At 40.0% G+C, this 27,145-nt stretch overlaps 1 protein-coding gene across 1 annotated transcript in view; it reads left to right on the top strand.

The window, feature by feature from the left end:
• The window catches only part of plrdgb (PITP-less RdgB-like protein), a 44,460-nt gene that overhangs the window by 11,828 nt on the left and 5,487 nt on the right, over positions 1-27,145 (top strand). The window contains exons 2-17 of the mRNA XM_027018085.2: positions 397-492; positions 8,199-8,303; positions 12,448-12,518; positions 12,831-13,051; positions 14,580-14,769; positions 15,386-15,508; positions 17,145-17,329; positions 18,368-18,510; positions 19,314-19,484; positions 19,725-19,898; positions 20,858-21,006; positions 22,200-22,316; positions 22,943-23,059; positions 23,999-24,147; positions 24,362-24,511; positions 26,113-26,296. Of these exons, the coding sequence (XP_026873886.2) occupies positions 397-492; positions 8,199-8,303; positions 12,448-12,518; positions 12,831-13,051; positions 14,580-14,769; positions 15,386-15,508; positions 17,145-17,329; positions 18,368-18,510; positions 19,314-19,484; positions 19,725-19,898; positions 20,858-21,006; positions 22,200-22,316; positions 22,943-23,059; positions 23,999-24,147; positions 24,362-24,511; positions 26,113-26,296 (2,345 nt within the window). The remainder of the gene's footprint in view (positions 1-396; positions 493-8,198; positions 8,304-12,447; positions 12,519-12,830; positions 13,052-14,579; positions 14,770-15,385; positions 15,509-17,144; positions 17,330-18,367; positions 18,511-19,313; positions 19,485-19,724; positions 19,899-20,857; positions 21,007-22,199; positions 22,317-22,942; positions 23,060-23,998; positions 24,148-24,361; positions 24,512-26,112; positions 26,297-27,145) is intronic.

Raw genomic sequence — 27,145 nt, 5'->3', positions numbered from 1 at the left:
TATTACAGCATTCCGTTCTTCTGAAAAAAAAAAATCTGGCCATGATCCTGGTTCCACAGCTGTGTTAATAGGCTAAGGAGTTTTGCTGGGTTCAGAAATATAACAGGTAGGTAGTGTAAAGTAGGCAATGGATTAAATTTCAACTGTGGAATATTTTTGGGACTGGCTGCCTTTGAATTGAGCTAACTTTCTTGTTCATCTCTGAATCTTAATTGGCATGTCATCAATTTTCAAGGTGCAAATTTTATAGGAAAATTGCAAATTGGCTACAAAAACACCCATCATGGAATAGTAGGTTCAATGGAATCTGGTGATGGACACCACTGGTGTTAGTATATATAAAGAGTAAACCCTTTTATATTACTTAACAATGAATTGCTTTGTTTTGTTTCCTAGTTCCCTCACGAAAGTATAGTGCATCTCACTGGAGGCTCCAGAACATTGCACAAGAATCCATGGACAGCTCAGATGAGGAGTTCTTTGATGCCCGAGGTAAGAGGTAATCTTATTTATGCTGGCTGCTAGTGACATTTTTTAATTAAAAATTAATGATGGACTAAAGTTCGGACATTCTCTTTACTGTTTCTTTTATTATACTATATTAGAATATATTGAAGACATCAAAACAATGACATATTGCAGATGGAATTATGTAGTGACAAAGAACATACTAAACAAAATCATACATTTAGATTTTACAAGGTGGACAAGAAAAAAACATGGAAAAGAAGAGCAAACTTGAAATAAAAACCCACAGGCAATCCAGGAGTTTATGCACACTACAGCACAACAAAGCAACTCAATAACTTGATAAACAGGATAAATAAGAGGATAATATGTAAGGAGATGATCAGTCCAACAGCAGTTCTCCCAGTTTAGGGGTCACAGCCCCTAGTGCTCTGATTTGTACTGGAAACACAACTTCCAGCTCTTCTCTCAGCCCTTGTTCCTGATGTTGCTATCGCTTGGGATTGCCACCTCTATCACTATGGCCCTCTTCTGCTGTTTGTCCATCACTACTATGTCCAGTTGGTTATCCATTACCATTTTGTCTGTCTATATCTGGAAGCCCCACAGGATCTTAGTATGGTCATTCTCCACCACTGTCGGGGGTGTATCCCACTCTGACCTTAAAACCTCCAGCCCAAACTCAGGACAGATTTTTCTATATACTCTGCCGGCACTTAAATGTCCTCAAGCATTCCAGAATCCATGGGCATTGAATCATAGGCATTCTTGCAGTCAATCCAGGCATAGCACAGGTTGGTTTGTCTGGTCTTACAGTCTCGAGTCACTGTTTTATTGACTAGTAGCTGGTGCTTGGCTCCTATGGTGTTCTTGCCAATGCCTTTCTATGCTCTACTTATGAGCATCGATAGTTCACCATAGTGGGAGAGGGTATATGCAGAGGATGTACCATGGATTCTCTGCATATACCCTCTCACACTGGGGCTGCTTGTGTAGTAGCATTCCAACAGCCCTCTCTTCTCTCCTATTATCTGTGAGTGTCTTGTATTTGTTCCATTTGCCGTATTTTCATTAGATTGCCCTGGTCCTTCAGCATCTGCCGCGGACCTTGCTGACCCGGGCGACATCTGAGCCAGTGTGACTCTATTGTTTTTAATTCTCACTGATAGTGAGGTAGGCAGGTAGACGGGACACACTGGAGACATCCTGGTCAGGACCTCTTGTACCAATGTCAGTGGTGTAACCCTCTGAGCAATCCAGCCACTACACACACATGTGCACACACACACACAGAGACACACACACACACACACGCCCACCACTTTATTACATACACCTTACTAGTACAGGGTTGGGCGATCTTCAAAACTGTCTTAATTATTAATGGCATAGATTCAACAAGGTGATGGACAATTTCCTCAGAGATTTTGGTTAATATTATCATATTGAGGCTGCAGATTTGTCAGCCACACTTCAATTATGTGAATCTCCTGTTCCACCACATCCAAAATGTGCTCTGTTGGATTGAGGTCTGGTGACCATGGAGGCCATTTGAGTACAGTGAACTCATTGTCATGTTCAAGAACGTTTAATGTAAGCATCTTCGTTTAATGTTAGATGTATTGTCATGTTTATCATAGGTGTTGTGTGTGAGTGCCACCTGTGTTATATATGTTTTGTGCTAATAAACGTGTTTCAATGATGAGGAAGTCTGTGCGTCCTGCCCCGTGCCCTATGGCATTCGGGCCACCAATGTTACAGCACCCTGTGTGGTCTGCTTCAAGGTTCGACATGTTGTGCATTTAGAGATGCTCTTCTGCATACCTCAGAGGTAATGAGTGGTTATTTGAGTTACTGTTGCCTTTCTATCAGCTCGAACCAATCTGGTCATTCTCCTCTTAATTCTGGCATCAACAAGGCATCTTTGCCTAGAGAACTGATGGTCACTGGATATTTTCTCTTTTTCAGTCCATTCTCAGTAAACTCTAGAGATGGTTGTGTATGAAAATCACAGTACATCAGCAATTTCTGAATATTTTCAGACCAGCCTGTGTAGCACCAACAACCTTTCCAAGTTCAAAGTCACGTAAATCACCATATACCTAAATGCACTGTGTTTCTACCATGTGATTTGCTGATTAGATATTTATATTAATGAACAGTTGAACAGTTGTACCTGATGAAGTGGCTGGGGTGGGGGTAGGGGGAGTAACATTTTTGCATTTCCAAAAAAGCTGAATTGGTCTTTATGGTTGTGTTTCGTCTGACTTAAACTCTCTATCTTGCCAATAGTTCAGTGGCTGCTGGTTAAACATTGCACATCATCAATCGATTTCCCTCTGTCTGTTTCTCTGAAACACTCTCTGTGTGGTCTTTGAGGAGATCCTTGAGTGTGTATAAAAGTAATCTATTTGTTTAATATCTATCTCTGAAATCGCAGTGTGCCTGTGTTCGATGCGAAGGCTCCTCATAGGCTTAATCTAGTCCGCACTGAAGAACTAAACTACATCTCATATCTGTGGGATTATATAAGCAATAAATGACTCAGAAGGATATGGATATGAGAAAAAAATGCACAAGATTCTCAGAGGTTCATGGTACACACATGGTACACAAGAGCTTTACTTAAAGGAACACTCCAGTTCTAAACCTAAAGAAACATATTCATCGTTCAGAGTAGTTAAATATGGTTTTAGGGATTTTTTAAAAATTAAATGCTTGGTTTCAGAGTTACAGTCAGGACCAAAAAGTCTTCCCATAGACTTCCAGAGGGCATAATTCCAGGGCATCATTTTTGCAGTATTGTACATCCTTCAATATTTTCTTCTGCTGCATAAATCTCTTTTCCCTTGTTGCATAAATCGTTGGGTGAACTCAAACAGGTTAATTCATAACACTGCTATAACTATTTCACTTTGCCAATATCTCGTTACATCCCTAAAAGCATTTATTTCCCTCAGTACTTAATTTTAACTTTCAGGCACTCACATAGGCTGAAGGACTTGGACTTCTTGAAAGGTGCTTATATATAATTCTGTTATTATTCTTATGATTATTATTAGTGGAACATATGGCCCTGTTCATTCTGTGCTCTCTTCCTGTTTATGTGGTTCACTGCAAAACCCCCACACGGCACTCGTTTGGGTCTGGCTGGACAGACATGATGCCCAGTGCCTGACATGCCCCCTATCCTTTTAGGTAACCTGTAACATTATGAGCCACAGGATCTTAGAACTGCAGTGGTGTGCACCATTGCTCAGGCATGGCAAACACACTCTTCTGCTTTGACCATTGTTACATCGCTCACTTTGTGCAGCCTTTCATGCTCACGCTGATATGGAACATGGGCAGCAGCTTTTAAGCCCGACTGTGGATGGTGCACACATGTAATGCTGGGTGATGTGACTGGAGAGAAAGATCATGTTAAAACATGTTTGTACAATAAGGGAATATATATTATACAGGAAGTGACCTATATGGTGCTTGCTAATTCGCTCACTGATTTGTGGAACATATATCAATGGGTTATAGAAAGTACATTACACCATGGTAAAACAGATGCTGTACATCTGTTAGTTAGTTTTCAGTGAAACATAGTAAACATCAAAGTCAGTTTTCTTGGAAGTAATAAGAACTGTTCTCCAGACTCATAGATTATGTTCAGAATTAACTTAGATGCACAGTGTGGTTAAATACAATTAAATTCCTCGTTGATTCGCCACATCATGGAAGCAATCAATTTGAATATGACATTCTCAACTCTGCTTCATATTTTAAATGAAACAACTTAGTATCCCATGCCAACAGTGGAACAATAAGTGCAGAGTGGCCTGATATGATAAAGAAATAGAATTATATATCACTCAAACATTTTTGCTGGGCAGCAGCTAGTTGAGCTATAATTGACTGTTTCAGTTGTTCATGCTTCACAAATTGCTTGATAGTAATTTTAGTGACATTCAGCTGCAGTTAATTTTTTTGAAATTAATTTTTTAAATTACATTTTTTATTTGCATTTATCATTTTGTAGGCCTCAGTTGGATTGTATTGTCTTTTTGGACAATAATTATGAATCAATTTATGGTCCCAGTTTCAGTACTAATGTATTTTTTTCTGAAGGTATTGTTGCAGAGCCTTTTTATATTAAGCATGAGCAAAAAATTCTATAGCCTATCTTAACTTAATAGATAATAGATAATTCTATCTGAAGATTAAACATTCTACTGCATTATGATGGTGGTCTGGAAACTTGACCCACATGTTTAATGAGCCCATCTGTATAGACTTGGCAACAAGGGCTTCCCATTTGTCAGCATCATCCCCTTATTATAATGGCCTCTCATGGGAATGAGGTTTCACTCTTTCACCTGATCATTACCCCACAATATGTTACAAACTGAAGCCACTGCATCCGCTATTCTAAATATTAGATAACTCAGCACTTCAATTGCCATGCAGGAAAACACTAAGCCTCATGTTTTATATATTATATTTTTAAGTTTTTATCAAGGTGTGACTTGAATTGTTTTTTGGTACCAGCCTATCAATAAAAAAATCATTCTCTTTCTCTCTCTCTCTCTGTATATATATATATATATATATATATATATATATATATATATATATATATATATACACACACACACACACACACACACACACACACACACACACACACACACACACACACACACACAGACAGTGTGCAGTGCATAAACTGCCCCCCCCCCTCCCCCCAAAAAAAGCTCAGCATTTCTCAAACATCAAAATGTGCAATTATAAACACAGTTGACAAATCAAAAGAAGCATGTATGCTGCAGGATAGTTGGTATCTGGGCTTACCACTCATAGTTCATCTTACAGACACTGTACATAAACATTCTCCTTTCTATATAGATGGAGTTATACTGTAAAATTCTTATTGAAGGGTCACCTTGGAATAGGTTTTTGAACCTATGTCACAACATCTCTCACTTATTGTCATCATTCAAAGTTCACTGTTTAAGGTATGTACATAGACAAGTCTTGTACATAGACAGTGACATTTTACTAACAACATCCCTTATTTAGAACATTGAGAAGGTTCATTCTGTTCGTCATTGGTCAGATTTCCAGTCATTTTGCTGATTTACATTACAGGACTCTTCAAAATATCACCAGAACTGCATCCTATAGTAACCAAGATTATGTAAAACAGTTTACATTAAAAGGTTTATTTGTATTTTATTTATGAAATACTGTATGTTTAGATCCTTAAACCTTAGAATGGACTGACTGCACACCACTTTATACACACACACACACACACACACACACACACACACACACACACGCGCACACACACACATATATATATATATATATATATATATATATATATATATATATATATATATATATATATATATATATATATTCACATTTTAGTGAAGTACAGAAAGTTTCCAGAGGAATAGGACATTTCAGACAGAGGTCCTTCATTAGCTGTGCAAGCAAAGTGCTTTGTTTGTACTTCACTATAATTCTTAATTTCCCTATATCTCTTCCCACAGCACACTGCAGTTACTCACCTGGAATCTAATGCCATTAATAATATGGACATGATTTTCCAGAATGTACATCACTCCATTAGCTACCTCTTTTTGTGTCTGTGGACAGAATTATTTTTGGTTTGTTTTGTTCTCTTTTTTCCCTTTGATCCCACAGTGGGTCTTATTTTTCTCTTTTGCTGACTCTCTTTCCCTTTCCATTGTGCTCTTGTTGTCTTCAATTTCTATCTCTCAATCTATGAATTTTCAGCCTGAATATTGCCAAAATCTCCCTTTTAGGTGTTTGTCATGTCTGATATTGCAAAACATATCTGACATAAAAATGTTGTTTTTCATAACTTTTAAAACTGGTAACTTTATGTAGTGCTTTTTTTCAGTGGGAATTTGTCACATATACCACATTACACCTTAATTTCTTCTCTCTCCTTTCTCCTCTCGATAAGTCCACTTTTTTCATAATGCACATTATACTACACAGTACACTACTACACAGACACACAGACATACAAACGCACATACTATTGCCTTTATGGTAACTTTAGGCACTCATTGCAGCCTATCAGCAAGCAGCCAGTAAATTGTCATCAGCATTCCTCCCTCAGCTGTTAGAAATGTCAAGCTACTCATGCCCCTTCAGAATGCTTGCACACCTCACCACCTGCCCTCTCCTCCCCAAAGGAGCCATGGCTGTCCTACAGATGGCTTGACTAAGCATATGTTTCTTTATCGCATTGCAAATTGCACTGACATTACTTCATGCTTCACATCAGCCCCCAGTTCATGTGTCGCTACAACACGTTCAAAAAGGTCAAGAAAGCAAATCCAATGCCAACTTAAATCATGGTAATACTGCAGCCAGACATCTTTCTGTTTTAGCTGTAACAGCTGTGAAATGACCCCACTGCCTCTAGCTAACATTTAATGAGCGAATGGAATAATAATGGAATAATAATGGAATGGGTATGTGGAAGTCTATTTGACATAGCAAATTTCATTCACACAAACAGCCTAGTTAATTCACAGTTGGAGGTTAACTCCAAAGCAGCAGGATCCTTCTTCATTAGTTCTTTATACTGTTTGTTCCCCTCCACTTCACACCTTCTCTTTGCCCATTGTCTCTCCTAGAAGGTTATTTTTGACCCTGATATTTCACTTTTTGGTTCTTTTTGCCTCTTGAGGTTTACCTCCTGTGAGTTCCTTTATTTAAAATATTAATTCTGTAGATATGGCCTAGAAATGTACAGCTCCTGAGCACAGATCTAAAATAGCCATTAAAGAGACCCACTCTGGATTCGTTGATGATTCTTTTAAATATTTTAACATTTTGTCTGTTTTTAACATCAAGCTTGTGTGTGTGTGTGTGTGTGTGTGTACCTTGCGGCTCTCAGTGCTGTAGTTCCTGTCGTTACTCTTAGGGCTTCCGTATTGGTGGTCATCACTGAAACACAGGGCATCAAAACTCCTCCAACACAGTCTGCCACCAAGCACACCTGAGAAAAAGAACAAAGACTGACATGACACACTCAGATTAGTCTATTAATTGATATCACAAACCATGCCATCTCTATTTTGTGAGACATGTTAGTAACACTAATAATAAACTTATTTGATTCACTTGCTTCATTTCTATCTGATTAAATTGTTTGCCAGTATTTCTTATGCAGGCAAGTTGATATCTTACAAAGCTTATTTTACTCCAATTCTTAGTTTACTGAAATTTTTAAACATGTATTATTAATGGTTATTTAAAGATAATACTCTGTGTGTGTATGTGTGTGTGTGTGTGTGTGTGTGTGTGTGTGTGTGTGTGTGTGTGTGTGTGTGTGTGTGTGTGTGTGTGTGTGTGTGTGTGTGAATGCGGGCATATATATGCATATGAAGAGACTAAGCTTCAACTGTAAAACGTGGTAAACTGAATCAAATGGCTTGTGAATAACAGCTGTCTTAACTAATGTGTGATGTCGTTCTGGATTTAATTAGTAATTTAAACTAATAACTCTAGCAAACATAACTATGTTAGACCAGCTATGCTGAACCAAGGCAATAAGGCAGCAGAATAAATTTAGCTAATTGGTTCATGCAGTGTGTGGACCTGACCCACCTGACACACACAAGAGTTTCATTATAATAGCACTTAAATTGTGCATTGACCTTCAAATGTGTTTGTTTCCCGGTTGCCAGATGTTTTGGAGGGGAAAGCAGCTATGCTTCTAGGCATGAGCCAGTGGAACTCAAATGACCTGGTGGAGCAGATCGAGACGTTGGGACACCTGGAGCGCTCGCGAGGTATGAGCACCACTGTCCACGCAGGGCTCCTGTCATGTCTTTCCTAACTCAGGGTCAACCTCTCATGGTGTCCACATGCACAGCTGGGCACTTCAGTTGATGGCCTGTTCAGCATACCAGAGATTTTAGCACTGTTCCTGCAGAGCACCTGCTTTCACCATTTAGGATCCTCTCTTATTGAAAGTGGTGGAGGTCCACAGAGGTGGAGCGAAAACCTACAGACACTATGCCTCTCAACTGAATTGCTTCTAATTTACAGCATCTAACTGTCAGGAGAGGAGCGATATCACACAGTGGCTAAGTCAGCATGCATGAGATAATTGCCACTTTGCCTATCACATTTTCTCAAGCATTATTCGCTCCACAGGACTCACAAGAAGCCAGTCTGGTGCAGAAGCTGGGCTTAAATAACTTTATCTTGTGCACGTTTAACCTCGGCAGAGCCTTTGTGTTGATTTAAGGCTTCAATAATACCAGGTGTAACCCTCTTTCAAGCGAAGAGAAATAGGCCATGCCTGTGGAATTCGTTTCATAATTTTGTGTGTTACCAGGCAGCTAGGCAGGTTATTAATGGAGCCACCTGCAGCTGAGGCTTATTTTATTGCCCACACCAGAACGCTGGATAAATGTCAGGAACTAGGCCAAATGGCTTCCCACAGTCCCCATTCAGAGTTTGCAGTTTACACTAGCAGGTTTCGAGCACGAATACATCAAGAGCTCACTAGCTGGTGTGTAATGCTGTTTATGGATGAAAACATAGTAGTGAGATAACAGTCCACTGTCATAATCCCCCTAAAACTGATGATAGAGTGTCTTAAACAGTATTTCATTTTGGCTTCAGGCATTTGTACTGAGATTTACTGGCAGTTAGTGCTCGAAAACGCAATATGTGGTATTTCAAGATATCCTGTCAATAAGGTCAGAAGAGAAAATAAAGGAGGAGAGAGTTAGAGAGAGAGAGACTGAAAGAGAGAAAGAGAGGAAAGGACAGATAATCTTTCAATTTGACCATATTTGGCGGTTAATATGAAATAAATTGCAGTCTCTGGAGAAAGTTGTAAGGAGTCATAATCTGAATCATTAGACTCTGCAACGGAGGCAGGACTCTGTTCTGAGAACACTCAGCTCTGCTGTATATCTTGAGGAAATATGATGTCACACTGCTAAGGGCAGAGCATCAGTAACCAGGAATAGCAGTTTTACTCAAGCACGAACTGAGCATCCTTGGTCTTATTCTCAGAGTAGCCAGACTGATAGCAAAGAGCAGTTGCTAATTGTTAAGTGTAAGCTTCTGAGGCAACCTGCCTCTTGTTATATCTGTTGTGGTTCAGTTGGGCTTTGAGCTCACACAGCAGCTCAGTGCCATTGGCTTAAGGGAATATTCCTATACTCTTCCCTTTATGAATATTAGAAGTAAATGGGCTTTGTCATAAGGGAAAAGGGGGTAAAGTGTGTGTGTGTGTGTGTGTGTGTGTGTGTGTGTGTGAGAGAGAGAGAGAGAGAGAGAGAGAGAGAGAGAGAGAGGGAAAGAGAGAGCTGTGGATCTTTTCATATCTCAGCTTACTGAGCCCTGAGAGGTTGATAAAGATGAAAAATAAACAAAACATTTCAAAACATGAATGGTATTTGATGGGTCAAGGTAAAGGTGTAGATCACTTGTGAGCTATTTACAGACGTTCCCCACTGCTATAATGAATTCATAAATCCAGCTGAAAATTAGAATGCTAGTTTTGAACATGGGCAGTAGAAAGATATTTCACTGTTTATTAGCCTTCTCTACATTTATGACCGTGAGAGCGTGTGTGGATGATCTTTTACAGTAAAGCATGACATATCTTTGCAGATCGATATGTGGTGAATTAACATTGATCCCAGCTGGGCCAATGAGTGCGTCCCTTGTTGGATAGTTGCCTTGGCCGAAGCGCCCACGTTGTGAAAGTTACAGGTCGGTGCAGTTTAAATCATCAGTGGAGCCATCGACAGTAACGAATATTCTAACCTCACAAAGGCATACTACCAACCAGCTGAATGCGCATAAAACAACACACTTACTGAAAGCATTGCAGTTTGCTAATTATGCTTTGTACCAAGCTGAAGTGCTTAGGTAGTTATATTGCCTCAGAGTCTTCTAGTCAGAAAGGGCCCAATGGGGAGCCAGTGGGTGGGCTCCATTGGTTGATGACTGAACGGACACGGCAGTAAACATCCCTGAGACACATTTCAACATGATAATTCTAGATAATTGGTCATCAAATGCATTCATGGTAATTAGCGGTTTTGAAATACGAGCGGTTCGCTTAGTGAGATGTATTCTGATGAGATGTTCTCCACTGAATTTTGTAACTGCCTACAATTTATGTCTACTTTATTATTGCCATTTTGTTGTGCTACACTGGTACTGAATACCATATCAAACATTTATAAGGTAAACACAGAAAAATAGAAACAATATAAGCAGTCACTGCCCTGTGGCAGTAAACTTTGCACTTTGAATAATAGCTTGTGTGTGGAAAGCTAATGGGAGAAACATAATATGAGACATGATGTTTATGTAATAACATGGATACTTACATTTCTCTTTCTTTTTAAGTCTGCCAGTCTCCCCCTCTCTTTTCTGACTTGCTCTCTCACACACGTGCACACACACAGACACAAGTCTTACTTTAAATTTCAGTGGTTATAAGGACACAGGTTTTAGCAGTTTACTTCAGTCTCTTTTAATTGTTTAGCAGTGAAACTTTCAAGAGCTCTTGTATTAAAGGTCTTACTGCATTTTTACCAAACCAGTTAAACAAAAATATGTCACTCCCTTAGGGAACTGAGTGAGATAAGAGGAAAAGCAAGTGCAAAAGAAAGTAGTAGACAGCTAGAGCTACACCATTATTTATTTATTATCTGATATTACAGTTTTGCCCTCTACAATTAGGAAAGGCTACAATTAATGCAATGCAGTAGTTCACTGGAAATGATGGTACCTGCTATCAACTCATTGGTCTGTTTTTTCCTGTTTAGTGTTCCATCAGAGGTTAAATAAAACCCATGTTTGCTCCCTCCTGTACTAAGAACTACTATGACAACTGGGTCCTATGGCAGTGCCCCCTGCCAGTTGCCTCATTAGACGACGGTGGCATTGCACTTGGCCTTTTGTTTATGTTTGATCTTTTGTTACACATGTCTGTGTTTTGGTTTCATACCACGCCCCCTCTCAGATGCGCAGTGTTTGCCTCATCTGCCACACCACCTATGTTTCATTATGTTGTTCTTGCCAGTTTGTGTTTGTGATTTTGTCAGTTGTTGCAGATCGTTGGCTTATGTTTGTTCCTGTTAGTGTACTTTTGTGTTTGGTTTAGTTTCTTACTTTCATTAAACTCTTCATTGGAGACATTTGCTTACCTTTTTTGCATATTCTTCATTTATGACAGATCCAGTGCAGTTTCCCTGAGCAGGTGAAATCTGCCATGGACTGTTGCCTCTTAATCAAAACTGTGATATTTTCCCATTCTGACCAATCATGGGTATTTGTACACACTGTGCTGGGAATGTAATTTTGCAATTGAAATTAATTGAAATTAACAGTCATAAGAAATGACTAAATAATCACTAGTGTTTTTGTTTTTTAAAGAAAATTATGCAGTCAGAGTAGCAACGCCCTCTAAATGTTAAACATCAGGGACACAAAGGCAAAGGCAGAATATCTTGGCAAAAGACACGAAGTGGTAAAGCATGATCTGTGAATGTTAAAGGTCTATAACTTTAGAAACTATTAACTGGAGAGAAATGGAAATTGCCATGGTGAATTTGTTCTGGGCTAAAAATCTCATTCTCTGTATAAATAATGTCCCCAGTGGGGCTCATTGTGGATTTTCACAAAGGCATTGTAGTCCCCGAGCTTCATGTTGAATTACAATCATCAAGGACTGGACAGTGTGTCATTTTTTAAGAAATCATTTTCCTTAAAAAGATAGGAATTAGCCAGTATGTTTTGCAAGGAGCTATCTGTGGTGTTGAAATCTACAGAGCTGTCACTGAACTGCTGACAACTGCTCTGTTGGAACTGTTTCTTCCATAGAACAGTCACAGAGAACAACATTCGTTTTCTCCCAAAGGAGTTCACAGTATCTCTCTTTTTCTCTCTCTCACACAGAAAGTTTGTACAGGCTCAGGCATCCTCGCTGTGCACCACAGAGCAGCGTAGATGGCCTAGAGGATATAGAGGTTAGTCTGCTCATCTTCTTAGGTTCACACTATTAACACTGGACCAACAGCAATAAAGTGATTAAGACATGAAAGGTGTGTCCATGTCTGAGCCAAAACTGAATTCAATCATCAGATAAATTGTAAAAGTAACTATAAAAGTGGAGGAATTATCTCACCATTAACTTTTAAATGACCTTTTCTTCATAAAAATTTCTCCTATTCAGCCAAATCTCTTTTTTTCTTATGCACACACACACACACACACACACACACACACACACACACACACACACACACACACACACACACACACACACACATAATCCACAGCGGAGGTGCAGGACGCAGCAGCTCATCCTGGTGGTTCATGGAGGTCACATCCTGGACTCTGGAGTCGGTGAGCCAGGTGGCAAGGCAGGTGACGCCGCCACGCTGGCCTCGGTGCTGGAGCGAGTGGCACGGGTGCACTTCCAGGAGGCAGCAGACAGCCTGCTAGTGCGGCTGGTGCCATGTCCGTCTGTGGGCGCCGATGCCTTCTCTCTTGTCTCGCAGTGAGTCCACAGTGCTTAGGGTACTTTCCTCCAGCATTCCTGGCATGGTTTCCCTAAGACGAGATTACGTGCTTGCCATACCCTTGGGGAAGGGTATGACCTTATGTAAAATGAATGGTGAACCATGCAAGAGTTGGATACGTTTTTATATTTCTCCATTTGCTGGAGTATAGAACCGCATTGTATGTCACACTGTGGTTTAATGATTGTCAGTGCTTAATAAAGCAATTTATCGAGGAAAACAAAAGAAGTACACCAAGTTTTACTGCGCACTGGGAAATAAGGTAATAATCTGCATTACAGCCGATTCGCATAAGGATTTACATATTTAACAGCATAATGAGAACATGCCGAATACATTAGAACACTGGGTTTTTCTTGGAAAATCAAATGACCTTTTATGAGTTACAACATTTCACATAGGCATGTGTTACTCTTATTTATGTTTTCTCACTGGGCTCCAGTTGCTGAGTAAACCTTATTTGATTAGGAAGTCAATAGCTGGCAACCTTAGATAGTGAGTTTCACACCTGCACTGAGAATCACTGCTTGCACCTGTGCTATATTGGGAGACTCACCTTTAAACCAAACATTGGTCTTTTACTCTGTTTTTTTAAAATCTTGTAGTAGTGAATGTTTGGCATGGTCTAAATTAGATTTTCCCCCCATTAATACTTAAAGTTTGATGCATTTTCTCCTTATTTATACCTCCAATGTATCAACTACACCTCCGAACACAGACATATTGAAATTAATTCTTATCTGTACATGAGACTGGCCTTTCTTTTCATTGTTGTGCACAAGGAGAAAGATAAATGAGACATAATCTCCCAGCAGAATCTTGTTATTAATCAAACTGCCACTCTCCATGGCAGAGCACAGACTCATTCTGAACACTGGACCCTTATGGCTTTAATTGGACCCTCAGTTCTTTGGGAGTCAGAGGCACTCTTCACTGAGGACCTTCTTCCACCAGTTCCTCTGCTTCTCCGAGACATCTCCCTAGGCACTTCTGCTTGACTCGATTTATCTTTGCATGCAATTTTCTTGAAGAGCCGAGATGCTCTTTGGAGGATCTTTCTGATTTTTAACAAGTCCCAGTTTTATTACTAAAACCCCTCAGACCCACAAAGCCTCATATTCTATGTCTTGAATTAAATTGTGTGCTTGAATCTAATTGCGTGCCTGAGTCATAGAGCAGTTGTTCTGTATTAACTCTGTATGCTTTGTAGTAATGAACTGACCTTCTCTGGAATATTAAAAATGAGCTAGGAGGAGGTAGACACTGCTTGTGTACTTAGTATTCTGTCCACACCAACAGTGTATTCAGAAATATATGGATAGATTATGGGTTTTTTTTGGCTGTAGTTGAATGTGTAGAAGATTTGGGTTTTTTTTGTGCTTTTTCCTGTTGAGGTCAATACTGTACTCATGCAGTAAGCTATTAGAGAAAGAAAAGCAGTAGGTTTCCTTTTCATTCTAAACATTTTCCAGAGGCTTCTGATATTGCTCCTGTTTCCCTATGTAGTCTGAATCCATACAGCTACGACGAGAGCTGCGTTTGCAGTAGCGTGGACCACTTGCCCTTGGCTGCTCTCCCAATCCTCGCCATTGCTGCCCCACGATACCAAGACGCTGTGGCAACAGTAATTGCTCAGGCCAATCAGGTCTACCGGAACTTTCTTGAGTCCCCAGAGGGGCTGGGCTTCTCAGGCCAGGTAAACACCTCTACAAAGTACAAATAGACCCATAGTTTGAGTGGAGGGAGCTCAGTGGTTGGAGAGCTTGGCTTTGATTGAAGAGGGAAGGAGTTTGATTCCAGTAGTCAACTCTGAGCTTTGTTTGGGTCTTATGTTGCTAACTAAATCTCTTAGCCATATGGTTTGTGATAATTCTGTCAAAAGGAAATTAAATTAATTATATGTTTCTAATACAAAATTTATTGGTGCATATATGAGCAAAACACAGAAGGGCAGGTTAAGAGCAGGCTTTGGAGAGTGATTTGGATGTGGGTGTGGGATTGAAGTTGAGGGGGAGGACTTCTTTGGCTAAAAGACTTGCAAACATCGCTTTCAGCAGTTTTAATGTGTGTAATCTTTTGGAGTGGTTGAAAAAAACCTGAGAATAGATGTTTTGATTTTTGATTTTTTTTTGCAGAAGCATTATTGAGATAACAGAAACATAATAATCAGGCAAAAATGAGCTCAGCGAATCACGTAAAGTAATTGTATTGTTAGTGTCCTTAGCATTTCTCATGCTAAGATTATTAATAGGCAGCGACACTGGAAACACCGATTTGAGTTTGTAATACACAGTCTTTATTCTTTTTCTCAGGTGTGCTTGGTGGCAGACTGTGTTGGAGGAGTCCTCTGTTTTGATGCCCTGTGTTTCAGCAATGACCACCAATACGGAAGCCCTAAGAGTAATGACAGGAGCTACAGCACTGAGAGCTGCAAGGTACACACACTGTTTGCACTTGTGTAGCATGTTGTCTGTTGCACTGTTGTTTTGTGTTCCGCCATGGTCCCAGAGGAACATTGTCTCGTTTTTGTTGTGTACTTTTATATAGCTGAAATGACAATAAAACCTCTTTGAACTTGAACTTGAACACACAAACTCTTTCTATCTCTCTCTTACTCACTTTTTCTCTCTCTGTTTTAAGTCTTTGTTCCTAGTTCTAGGCAATATTTGCTTTGATGAGTTCTTTACCTCTCCTCACATTTTCTGTCCTTCAAAACATTCACTCATTGGTTCCAGAATATTGCAACATACGTTTCCTCCTGTAATGTACTTTTAGGAATGGTTGGATTGGTGGAGGGTTAATAAAACCATTTCAAAATAAAGCATGAAAGTTGAAAAAGAGCAGCATTGACTTTGATGAATCCCCTTTCATTTTAAGAGGAAGAGGAAAACTATCACAACCTTGTACACACACTTGATGTGAGACATTTTCAAGAATTAAAAAAAAATGTTGAATCATGGCATAATTTGGATATACCAGATTAAACTAGTACCATGAGTATTAGTAGATTAGTAGCAATTGTGCAATACCAGTAAACAAAAATGCTTGGTGAACATGCCTTGAATTAAACAATGACAAAAATACAGGTGATGGCATGAAAATGGCAGATGGCAAAGAAATTGAAATGAACCAGAATGAAATATTGATTGTGTAGTGTTGAAAGAGCATATTTGTCTGGCAACACATGTAAATATGGGATCCAAATTGAGCTGCAAAAAAGATGTGACCATAATTTATTATCTAGATGATTTAAAGCTGAGTGATGATTACCAAATGACCAGCCAGTTTAAGTCTACCAACTCAGCTTTTGAGCAATTGTGAATTTTCCCCCAAGTGGGCATGGGCTTGATGCATGCACTTTTTGCCTGCGTGCTCGGTTAGCGACGGTTGCCCAGGCAATGATCTCCAGCAGTCCTGTGTGCCTGGACACTTTGCACTGATGCTTTAATGAGCACTCAATCACCTGTGCCAGAGGGGGACGAGGACACGAGAGGCACCAGGTGCTGCATTAGCTTGGTGACCAAGTAGTTTTGGGAGGCTTTAAGACTTGGAAGAAAAAGGGAAAGGAAAAGCACATCTTAAAGCCTTGAACAGGGTGCTGAGCCTGGGTAATGTGGCAGGACATCTTTTCATCTTTCAGTTCAAATATGGAAAAAAATGTTGTTTTAATATTATAATCCTATTATAGCCACTTGTTTAAAAAGAAAGCATTAATGCAGGGGTGTTCTGTCCTGTCAGTGGTGAGGCTGCAGGTTTCAGTCCCACCCAGCAGGGGCACACCCCTTACAACTGGCCTTTTATGGATAAGATGGAACACCTCTGCATTGATAAAAGTTGCATATTAAAGTCACTTCTTTTGGAGCAGCGGTACCTCTTTCTGTGTCCAGGTTTGACACCTTCCTAGGAGATCTAATCTTTTTGCTTTTCCTAATCCTCCTGATCTTCCTGTTCCCCTGATCTTCCTGATGTTCCTGCTCTTCCTGATCTTTGTAGTATTCTTCTTCTCCCTGATATTCCTGAATTTCCTCATATTCATGTTCCCGTCGATCTTCCTGATCGACATCTTCCCAGGAGAAGCCAGGCAGTGTGAGCAGCCTGAGTCCCACTCTGAGAGGCAGCAAACGTTTGAGCAAGAGCAACATCGACGTCTCGGCTCCATGCGAGCCAGGCCCAGCTGCCTGTCACCCACTCATCCGCAAGCAGAGTGACTCATGTGACGCTGACGTCGCTGGAGGCCAGAGGGTCTTCTTCAGCAGGTTGGATTCCTCTGCTGGTGTGCTGTTGTGATGATAGTGCTCACACAGGGCAGTGGTAGCTCAGTGGTTAAGCTACTTGACTTGTAATCGGAAGGTTGCTGGTCAAAGCCCTACCACTATCAAGTTGCCACTGTTGGGCACTTGAGTAAGGCTCTTAACTCTCAATTGCTGAAGTTGTACTCAGCCATAAATGTAAGATGCTTTGGAGTTGGGTAAATGTAGCACTATTAATACTTAAGCTAAGCAACAGTACCAACTCTATAGAGTGATGTTAGCAAGATACAAATCTCAATATAGGCTTGTTGTATTGATCAGCATGATTATGCCATGATGGCTTTCCAGAGGCATTTTTACTGAATTTAAGTGGACACCCACAACCAGCCCAACAAAACTAAAGAACAAGCACAAGTATATAGATTGTGTAGTGATTGTGTGGGGATTGATTTTAGAAAACAGAATTCAAACCTGACTGGAGCTTTCAACTCTTTTAGTTATCCTCATGAAAGTCAACCAAGGCACTGAACACCATACATTATCTTGCAAGAGTGACTGGTAGCCCAATTAATGCTGTCATACTTGTGTTGGCTACAAATGCTTACCAAGCCTAGAGGAACTGAGTTCGATGCTGATATTAGTGTGGTTGGTAGAACTGCGATTAGGAATTAAAAGCTACAGAATCTGACAGAAAAATACCCTTTGATTGATTTTCACTTTAAATAATACCCATAAAATCAAATTATCAATGTATTTGTCCATACAGTCATGTGAGTTTGACACTGTAATGCATTATAGATTTCTTTGTTTATTAGTTATAGATTAGTTGCAGATGAAAATACAATGTGTAAATTGTATGTAAATTCAATTAAAAATATTTCAGATCTCTGTTATTAACCATTATAAAGATCTGCATTATATATAGGTATAAGTTCTAAAGTTATAAGATTTTTTGAAGGTACTGTAATTTTCTGTGATTATGCATGAAAAGAAACAAATTGATGGAACCCGCTTTAATGTTGTGTTTTTTCCCTGATCTCTCAGTCTATCTCAAGATGAGCAGAGTAGCTCCAGGCAGGCTCAGAATCCTGGCTCTTTTGACTTTGAGGTTTCAGACTGCTTTCTGCTAGGCTGCCCACTGGGACTGGTGCTTGCCATGAGGAGAACTGTGTTACCTGCTTTTCAGGGTAACCAACAGCAACAAACAAACACACACACACACACACACACACACACACACACACACACACACACACACACACACACACACACACACACACACACACACACATATATAGGTATAAACAGAAAACTATATGTATTTTAATGAGATGTTAATTTTTTCACCGTATACATTGGCTCTCAGTTCCAGAAGTATTTTGTGTCTCAGTTCGAGTGCTAGAGATGCCACGAACTGCTCATGTTTGTGCTCCCCATGTCCTTAAAACATGTGACTGAAGGGATTGATCATTCCCTGATGAGTCGACTCAGACTTGAGAAACATGGGAAAATGTGCAGTGGCTGGTGCCTCTAGGAGCTGGGGCTGAGCCAAAGTGTGCTGCCAGCTTCGCTCACTCCTCCTGCAAAATAGTGCTAATAATACTCAAGCTAAATATAAGCTAAGCCATGCTACCAACTACACAGATTGATGTTAACATCATTGATCAGAGTGATTATGCCGTGATGGTTTTCCATAGGCATTTACCAGTGAAATTAAGTGGACATCCACAACTATCCCAACAAAACTAAACAACAAGCACAAGTATGTATAATGTGATGTATAATGTGATAGATTGTGTAGTTCTGGGGCTGATTTTAGAAGTCAGAATTCAAACCTGATTGAAGCTTTCACTTCTTTTAGTCAACACTGTCATCTTCATAAAGGTCAACCAAGGTAATATATACACCATACATTATCTTGCAAGGGCCACCTGAACCCCAATTAATTCTTTCAGGCATCGCTCACTCCCCTGCTGGTTTCTGTCTGCAGTGGCCCAGTTGCGTCCAGCCTGCTCGCAGATCTTTAACCTGTTCTACCCATCTGACCCCTCCGCCTCACGCCTGGAGCCGCTGCTGCACCCTGATCTCACTCAGCTACCGCCCTTTGCTGTGCCCCGATACCAGCGCTACCCACTGGGCGATGGGCGCTCCACTCTCACTGGTATCAACTCTCTCATACACACAAACACAGACAGATCTGATGCCAGTATCATTATTTAATATTTAGTAAATGTAATACAAACCTTGAATAATCACTGCATATTTAAAATATCCCAGAAGGTGTCCTGTAGGATTCCGATCTTCCAATGTGAAATCAAGTGATTCTAAACGGTAGGATTTCACCCCATTTTATATTTCTCTTTTTCTTCCCCTTTGTCTCTCCCTGTTCCCCTGTCTCCAGTGGACACGGTCATCAGACGTCCGTCAGTGTGTGGAGGAGCTCCTGATGCTGTCCAGACTCCATGCTGTGCTGGGGGTGGGTGTAAGGCAGGCAGAACTATGGCTGCTTCCTCTAGCAACGACCCTGAAAGTGCTCCATTTGCACCCAGTCAGCCGAACTGCACCATCTCACAGTGTGAGTCTTGGAGGGCTGGGCTTAGGTAGCTGAACGACATTGCGTGAAATTGTCCTTTCATGGTCATGTGATGTATTTTCTGTTGTAGTTTGATTTTCCCTCTTTGTGATATAGAAAAATGCTACATGAATGATTCTTAGCATTGAGGAATCTGTTTATAAAGAGCACCCAAATTAATACTTTTGCAAACATTTGAATAACCAATATTCACTACACAATATAGTAATGCAACATATTTGTTTATGCTAAACATTCCAAACAATTACCTCAACCTTAAGGGTGAATTAAACGTAAGAGAAGATAAATGTAGTGTAAGGGTTTTTGGGTAGGTGTAGCTCCCAGTGGGTCGCAGATGCTCAGAGACACAAATACGTGTCATGCATATGTTCAGAGTTCTGTGACAAATGACCCTGAGTTGTTGTTCATTGATAATGTGGCTAACAAACTATTGAGTGTATCTATGTAATATAACGTTAACCCTATACATTGTATGTAAATTAATATCTGGTTGATGTTGGATAAAAAGGCCTGCTATAGCCTCAGGATCACTAACATTAGCTAACTATGTTGAAGATACACAGATGCAGAAGTAGTATTCAAGTTCAAGTTCAAGTTTGGTTTATTTGTCACATACATAGTCATACACAGTATAACTCGCAGTGAAATGGTTTGAGAGTGCTCTGTCCAAACTGAGGGAAAAAACAGGGGTGCATAGGGAAATATCTATCTATCTATCTATCTATCTATCTATCTATCTATCTATCTATCTATCTATCTATCTATCTATCTACAAAAATATATTAACAATGTATGTACAATATATGTATAATATGTTTATATACACAATGTATATATATGTATGCAATGTACCGTTCCAGCTTACTTATTCACAGTAATATTAGCTGAGTGCACTTGGCTGGACTCTAGTTTTCACTGACTTCACACTTCCTGCCCCACAGTGTGCAGTAGGTGGTGGGGCTCAAAGCGGCTCGACTATGTGCTGTACTGCCCCGACGTACTGACGGCCTTCCCCACAGTGGCGCTGCCCCACCTGTTCCACGCCTCCTACTGGGAGTCTACAGATGCCATGGCATTCATCCTCAGACAGGTTGGTTTGTGTTGGCAGTATGTTGGCATCAGGCATACCAGCTAGCTAGATTAAACCACTTAGGAACATTGCTACACCGAATGCTAATCCTTTTATTTTCTGTCTCATCCAAGTACTTAAAGGGTACCAATTTCTTAAATAGCTGAGACTAACAAACCAAATTTCCGATGTCACAGCTTGAATCTATATTGCAAGGTTACTCTAACCTTAAGCATCATTAATGCATTTCTTTATGCCACTTTTGCCATTTCTTCTGCTATGTTAAATTTTTTTATCACAAGAAACCTACACCTAGAGACGGAGAAATATGCTTATACATAAGAAATAACAACACACATTACATTAAGATTGGTGTTACAAGGTTGTGGTGGCATGTATCTGCCGAATCAAGTAGTCAAACAACACTCGAGAAGGTAATCTAGACGTGACAAAAGAACAGGGAAAGGTTGATGTCTGTCACCTGCTCCAGCCTTCCCACATTTGCAGCAAGCAGGAGGAAGCACAAGGACAGGATTTCTATATTCCCGATACTTCCTCCCTGATACCACCAAAGTCAGGAACTAAACAACTAGGTGGGCAAGGCGCCACATTTAAATGTTCTACCATCAGGGTCAGTCCTGTTGACTGCGTCACATGCAGCCTCTGACTCCCCTGCGTGCACAGAAAGCCTCTCAAGGTCATCTGTGCTCCTTCTTCACAGTAGCAAAGGGCTGCATATAATCAGAATATGCCGAGCTGACGTGAGCTCATGACCATTCAACCTTTGCAGTGTTAAACCATAATTTCCCCTTAATGAAAGCATTCTTGCAAAAAAGGTAAAGAGTAGAAAGCAAAAGCAAAGAACAAAAACATAATGTGTCACCCTGAGGACTATTTCTGGAAGCACGCTCTTTCATTCATCAGGCTAAAAACTTGGGAGCAGAGATCATTTGTCTCCCCCAGCAGTGGGGGCACTTGTTCGGGGGGTGGGGGGGGAGGTTGGGGTGAAGCACAGGATCTCTGCAAGGAGAGAGAGAGAGAGAGCAATTATTTAGAGAGAGCAACAGAACAGAGTTGCCTGCCAAAATGATTTCCAGAGATTATGAATTTGTCAAGTGCATGTCAAGAATATCTACAATGATTATGGGAAAGAACACAGATAAAAATATGGCTCTGTTGAATAGGAGTCCTTGACAAGGCACTTCTGTCAACAGGTGCTTCGCTGTGACTGTTTGAAGGCTGGTGAGGCAGATTGCTGTGATGTCGGGCCAATCTCGCCATCTAGCCCGAGAGAGAAGTGGCTCCGCAGACGAACGCATGTCAAGCTTCGTGTAAGCAGCCATAACAATAATGCTAATTCACATCACACAGATCTAAGATTCATACTTTACTCCTAACCTTAGCTCCACTCAAACACCACACAAACTGTTCATTTCAGAAGATAAAATGCAAAAACAGTACTAGCTTTGTGAACCTAACTACATTCACATCTTCTTGTCCAATGATTTAATATTATATGTAAAATTTGAATGGAGAATTCACCTGTATTGATCTTATTACTTATATAGCGATGATCCTAATAACTAACCATACATTTCAAAGTATTCTTATTAAGAAACAGAAGTTTTTTTTATGCCTACAGCCATTGAAAGGAGTGACAAATAACTTGTCAGGTTTTTCTATTCTTTGGTGGCCAAAAGCTTCAGATCACCTCTATACTTCTCTGCCTAGAGAGTAAAAATCCTGACAGTGTCATGCCTCTTTAATAAAGAGGTGCATTTTTTTCCCTCAACCTGTGAGTGAGATTGTGCTGGGAATGAAAGCTCCCAGTGCAGGAGGCGGAGGCTAAGGGCAGCCCCTTCTAACAGACTGGAGTGTAGGCGCACTGGGGTAGAGCTCAACATCGAATCCAATCATGTAACTGTGGGCGATGAACACGTCTCATCTTTGTCTGCAGAATGTGACGGCCAATCACAGAGTGCATGACGTGCTTGCAACGGAGGACGGCCTGCAGACGCTTGTGGGGAGGTTTATGTATGGCCCCCTGGATATGGTCACCCTTGCAGGCGAGAAGGTTCTTGGGATTCATTAATTAACATAACAGAATTTTTTAATTAATGGTCCTTAAGATTTTGCACATGTCCAAAACATTGCTTTAATTGACTTGGAAGTTCAAAATGATCATCGCCATCTCAATGATTGTTTCGTAACAATGTTTTGTGATTCCTATGTAGGTTTCCTTTAATCATTCACTGATTATGTCTTTGCATGCCATAATATGCAACTTTATGTTTAGACAAGAACTTTTGACACCTAAATAAATTTGAAAATTTAACATAAAACATAAGTTTTTTCTGTAACTGTTAGGTTATGACATTTTTCTGTAACTGTTAGGCTATGAAAGTTGAACATTTATAATTTTAGCATATATGAAATTTCAGGTTCAAACACATTTCATTCATTATAGTACTCAGCTGATATTTAATTCCCTTTTATCCACAACATTAAATTAAATGACTTGTACAAGAGTACCAAATCTTTCCTTCTTGAGTTTAAAAGCACAAATCAAACATGTTGATTTTGACATGATGTCCTCAGGAAGTTGCTGTTATGTACTCTCTCCTTATACATGTAACGGCCCGAGTGCCGCAGGGTGCGGAGCAGGACTCTGTTGACAGAGACGGATGTTTATTAACATACAACGCAGACAACGGTGGCACTCACACATAACGTAAATGGTGAACATGAATACACATATAACTAACTTAAACAATGTGAACGTTAACAAAGGCTACAGGAACAATGACCAGCAATGATGCTCACACCAACAGGGGTTTAAATACACACATAACACTAAACCATGTGCAGATGTGTGCTATTAAGGAGGGCGTGGTTCCAAATAAGACAAATGTGAATCACACTGCACGAGGCGGGCTGTACCATGTGAACAGCGGCAAGGGGAGTGTTCTGTGACAATACAGCTACTGGCAAACTCAGACTTTATTTCTTTCAGGTGGATGTGTTCCTTGTGACCCAGCCTGCGTCTGGACGCTGGGTGCTGTTTGACACAGAGGTGACCAGCAGCAGTGGCCGTGTCACCTACACCATTCCCCCCAACAAGAGACTACCAGTTGGTGTCTACCCCATCAAAATGGTGGTCAAGTGAGTGCTGATAAAGGAAGCAAATGTCACATAATTAAAATTATTTAAATTTTGGTCCAACACAGCTCTTATCAGGCCAAAAGAGCAAAACATTGGTTATAAAAAAAATAATAAAAAAATTGCTCAGTGTGATATTTTTAAGAGCGCTTGAAAATGGATTCATTTGCCATGTGGTTAAGAATGGTGGTGTTGACCTCATATTTGACCTTTTAAGAGGTGATCAGACAAGCGCAGAGGCATTCCTGACCGTGCTGCCGCGGGGCATGGAGTGTGTGGTGTTCAGCATCGATGGCTCCTTCGCTGCCAGTGTCTCCCTTATGGGCAGCGATCCCAAGGTGCGACCCGGGGCCGTGGACGTAGTCAGGTGAGTACATGGCCGCATGGGACATTATCCTTGTGTTTGGACTGTCTTCTCAAAGTTTCAATCAGTCAAAGTTAATTTGTGTAGTGGTTTTTTTTTTTTTTTTTTTTTCAGCAGCTGTTGTCACAAAGCAACTTTACATATGTCTGGGTCCAGGCCCAAATAGAGCATGCCAGATGCGATAATGGTGAGGAAAACCTTCCTGTGGCTGAGAGGAAGAGACCTCAAGAGGAACCAAGAGTCAGAAAGGGGAACCTGTCCTCCTCTGGTTGATGCTGTACAATATGATGATGTGAATGATATGAACCTAAAATAATAACAATAATAATAATAAAAATAATAATAACATAATGATGTGAATGATATGAATGGAAATAATCATAATTACAGGGAATCGCAGCAGAAGAACTGTACAATGTGGGCGGACTATAATGACTATATTCATTACATGTCTGAAGTGACCACATGACATGGTACTGGGATGGCTAGCTTGTTTTAAATATTTAGAGTGTATCTGAGTCCTGTACTAAGGAAGTGCATTCCAAGGGTTGCACTGAGAACACTCGATTTTTTTAAATTTGAGGAACAGTCAACAGGCCAGCATCCTGTGAGCGAAGGGTACATGCAGCGATATAGGGTTCAGTAAGTACACTAAGATACAGAGGGGCCAACCCATTTAGAGATTTATACATTATAAGGTGTGTTTTATAATCAATACAGAATTTAACTGGTAGCCAGTTTAGTGCTGAGAGAATCTTTGAGTGAGAACTCTAATTGCTGCATTTTGTGTCAATTGGAGCTTATTTGGTGATTTACTGGAACAACCAGCTAGGAGAGCATTACAGAAATCTAGCCTAGGGGGTATGAAAGCATGAATAAATATTGTGCCATCTTTCATAGTCTTGTGATATTACATAGGTGGAAGAATGCTGTTCTAACTATATATGTGCATCAGCATAAATCAGAATCAAAGGTGACACCTAGGCTTTTTACAATTGTGGATGGAGTAACTAAGCAGCCATCTAGAGTGTGATTTGAGATCTTACTTTTTGAGATCTGTGCCTTAGGTCCAAGTAACAGGATCTCAGATTTGTTTGGATAAAGTAGGAGAAAATTGTTGGCCATCCAGCATTTTACTTCCTTTACACATTCTTCTATTTTGTTGAGATTGGAGGGATTATTTCGTTTTGCTGATACACAAAGATGGGTGTCATCAGCATAGGAATGATAGAATAATATCATGCTTGCAAATTATTGCAACAAGTGGTATTATGTAGAAGGAAAAGAGCAAAGGGCCAAGATCCTTGTAGGACACCATACCTAACCTTCATAAATTGAGAGCAGTCTGTCAGATAGAATTTAAACCAGGACGGAGCATTTCCTTTCATTCTTACAAGATTTTCAAGCCTGTCAGTTATTGTGGTCTATATTAAATGCTACACTGAGGTCTTGGAGCACAAGATAGTGGCATAGCCTCTATCAATTGACAATTGACATTAGATTATTGACAACTCTTGTTAATGCTGTTTCGGTACTGTGACAAGTCTGAATCTAGTGACAGGGTCTCATTCCTAACTGTCATGCCATTGGTACTGTGGTTGCAGACACTGGCAAGACCTGGGTTACCTGATCATCTATGTCACGGGACGTCCAGACATGCAGAAGCAGAGGGTGGTGTCCTGGCTCTCGCAGCACAATTTCCCCCAGGGTATGGTGTTCTTTTCCGAGGGGCTCGTTCATGACCCCCTGCGCCAGAAAACTATATTCCTCAAGAGCCTCATTAAAGAGGTAACCCACAACATGCACATCCACATACAGACATGCACACACAAATGCACATAGCCCCACATACACAGTGAAAGGAAAATAGTTAATTGTGCATTAAACCTTTCACTATTAGGCAAACTTCCAAATTAATAGCCAGTACTGGTTTATCACATTTAACTTTCTGTCAGATTAACTGTCTAATACTTATTTCAAATATTAAAAGGGACATAATGGTTCTATTTCATTAACTGGCTTGTAATCAGTGTTTAATGCAAGACTTCCAAGCTGATATCTGGCTCTGATTTAATTTCATTGTTGAGTGGAGTGGAGTACATGATTGATTGTAAGCAGCACACAAAGTGGTAAAAGGCTTAATTCCAGGCCCTAAAGATTGATCTCTATTGCTTCACTAGAAAAGTATGAATGAATAATGCAGAATTTCCTTTTCCCAAAATAGAATTCCTGTTAGGGTGTATAATTTTGAGGCCTAAAATCAAGGCCAGTAGGTACTAAAAGTGTTTGAATAGATTATGTTTAATTACTTCAAAAATCTTATCAGTGAGTTTATTAAATGATTAAAGAAACGTATCTTGCTGATCGCCTGAGTTGTTCAATAAATTAAAAAATAAAATTAATTACAATTCAAATTGCCCAGCATTATTAGTTACTTTGAACCATCTGTGTAAAGCTAGCAGCACTATACATCAAGAATTTACAAGAGAAGTGTTTGGTATGGTCATATTTGGAACTAATCATTTGTGGTTGTAACTGTAGACATTTTACAGTTTTCAATTATTTTTATCAATTGAGGTAATAAGGAAGTATTTTACAAAGGATAATCCCTTTAAAACCTTCACATATTACACAAAT

Source organism: Electrophorus electricus, chromosome 6 (assembly GCF_013358815.1).
Source record: "Electrophorus electricus isolate fEleEle1 chromosome 6, fEleEle1.pri, whole genome shotgun sequence".
NCBI lineage: Eukaryota > Metazoa > Chordata > Actinopteri > Gymnotiformes > Gymnotidae > Electrophorus > Electrophorus electricus.
Note: the sequence above shows the minus strand (reverse complement) of the source record. Positions and strands in the feature narration are given on the sequence as shown.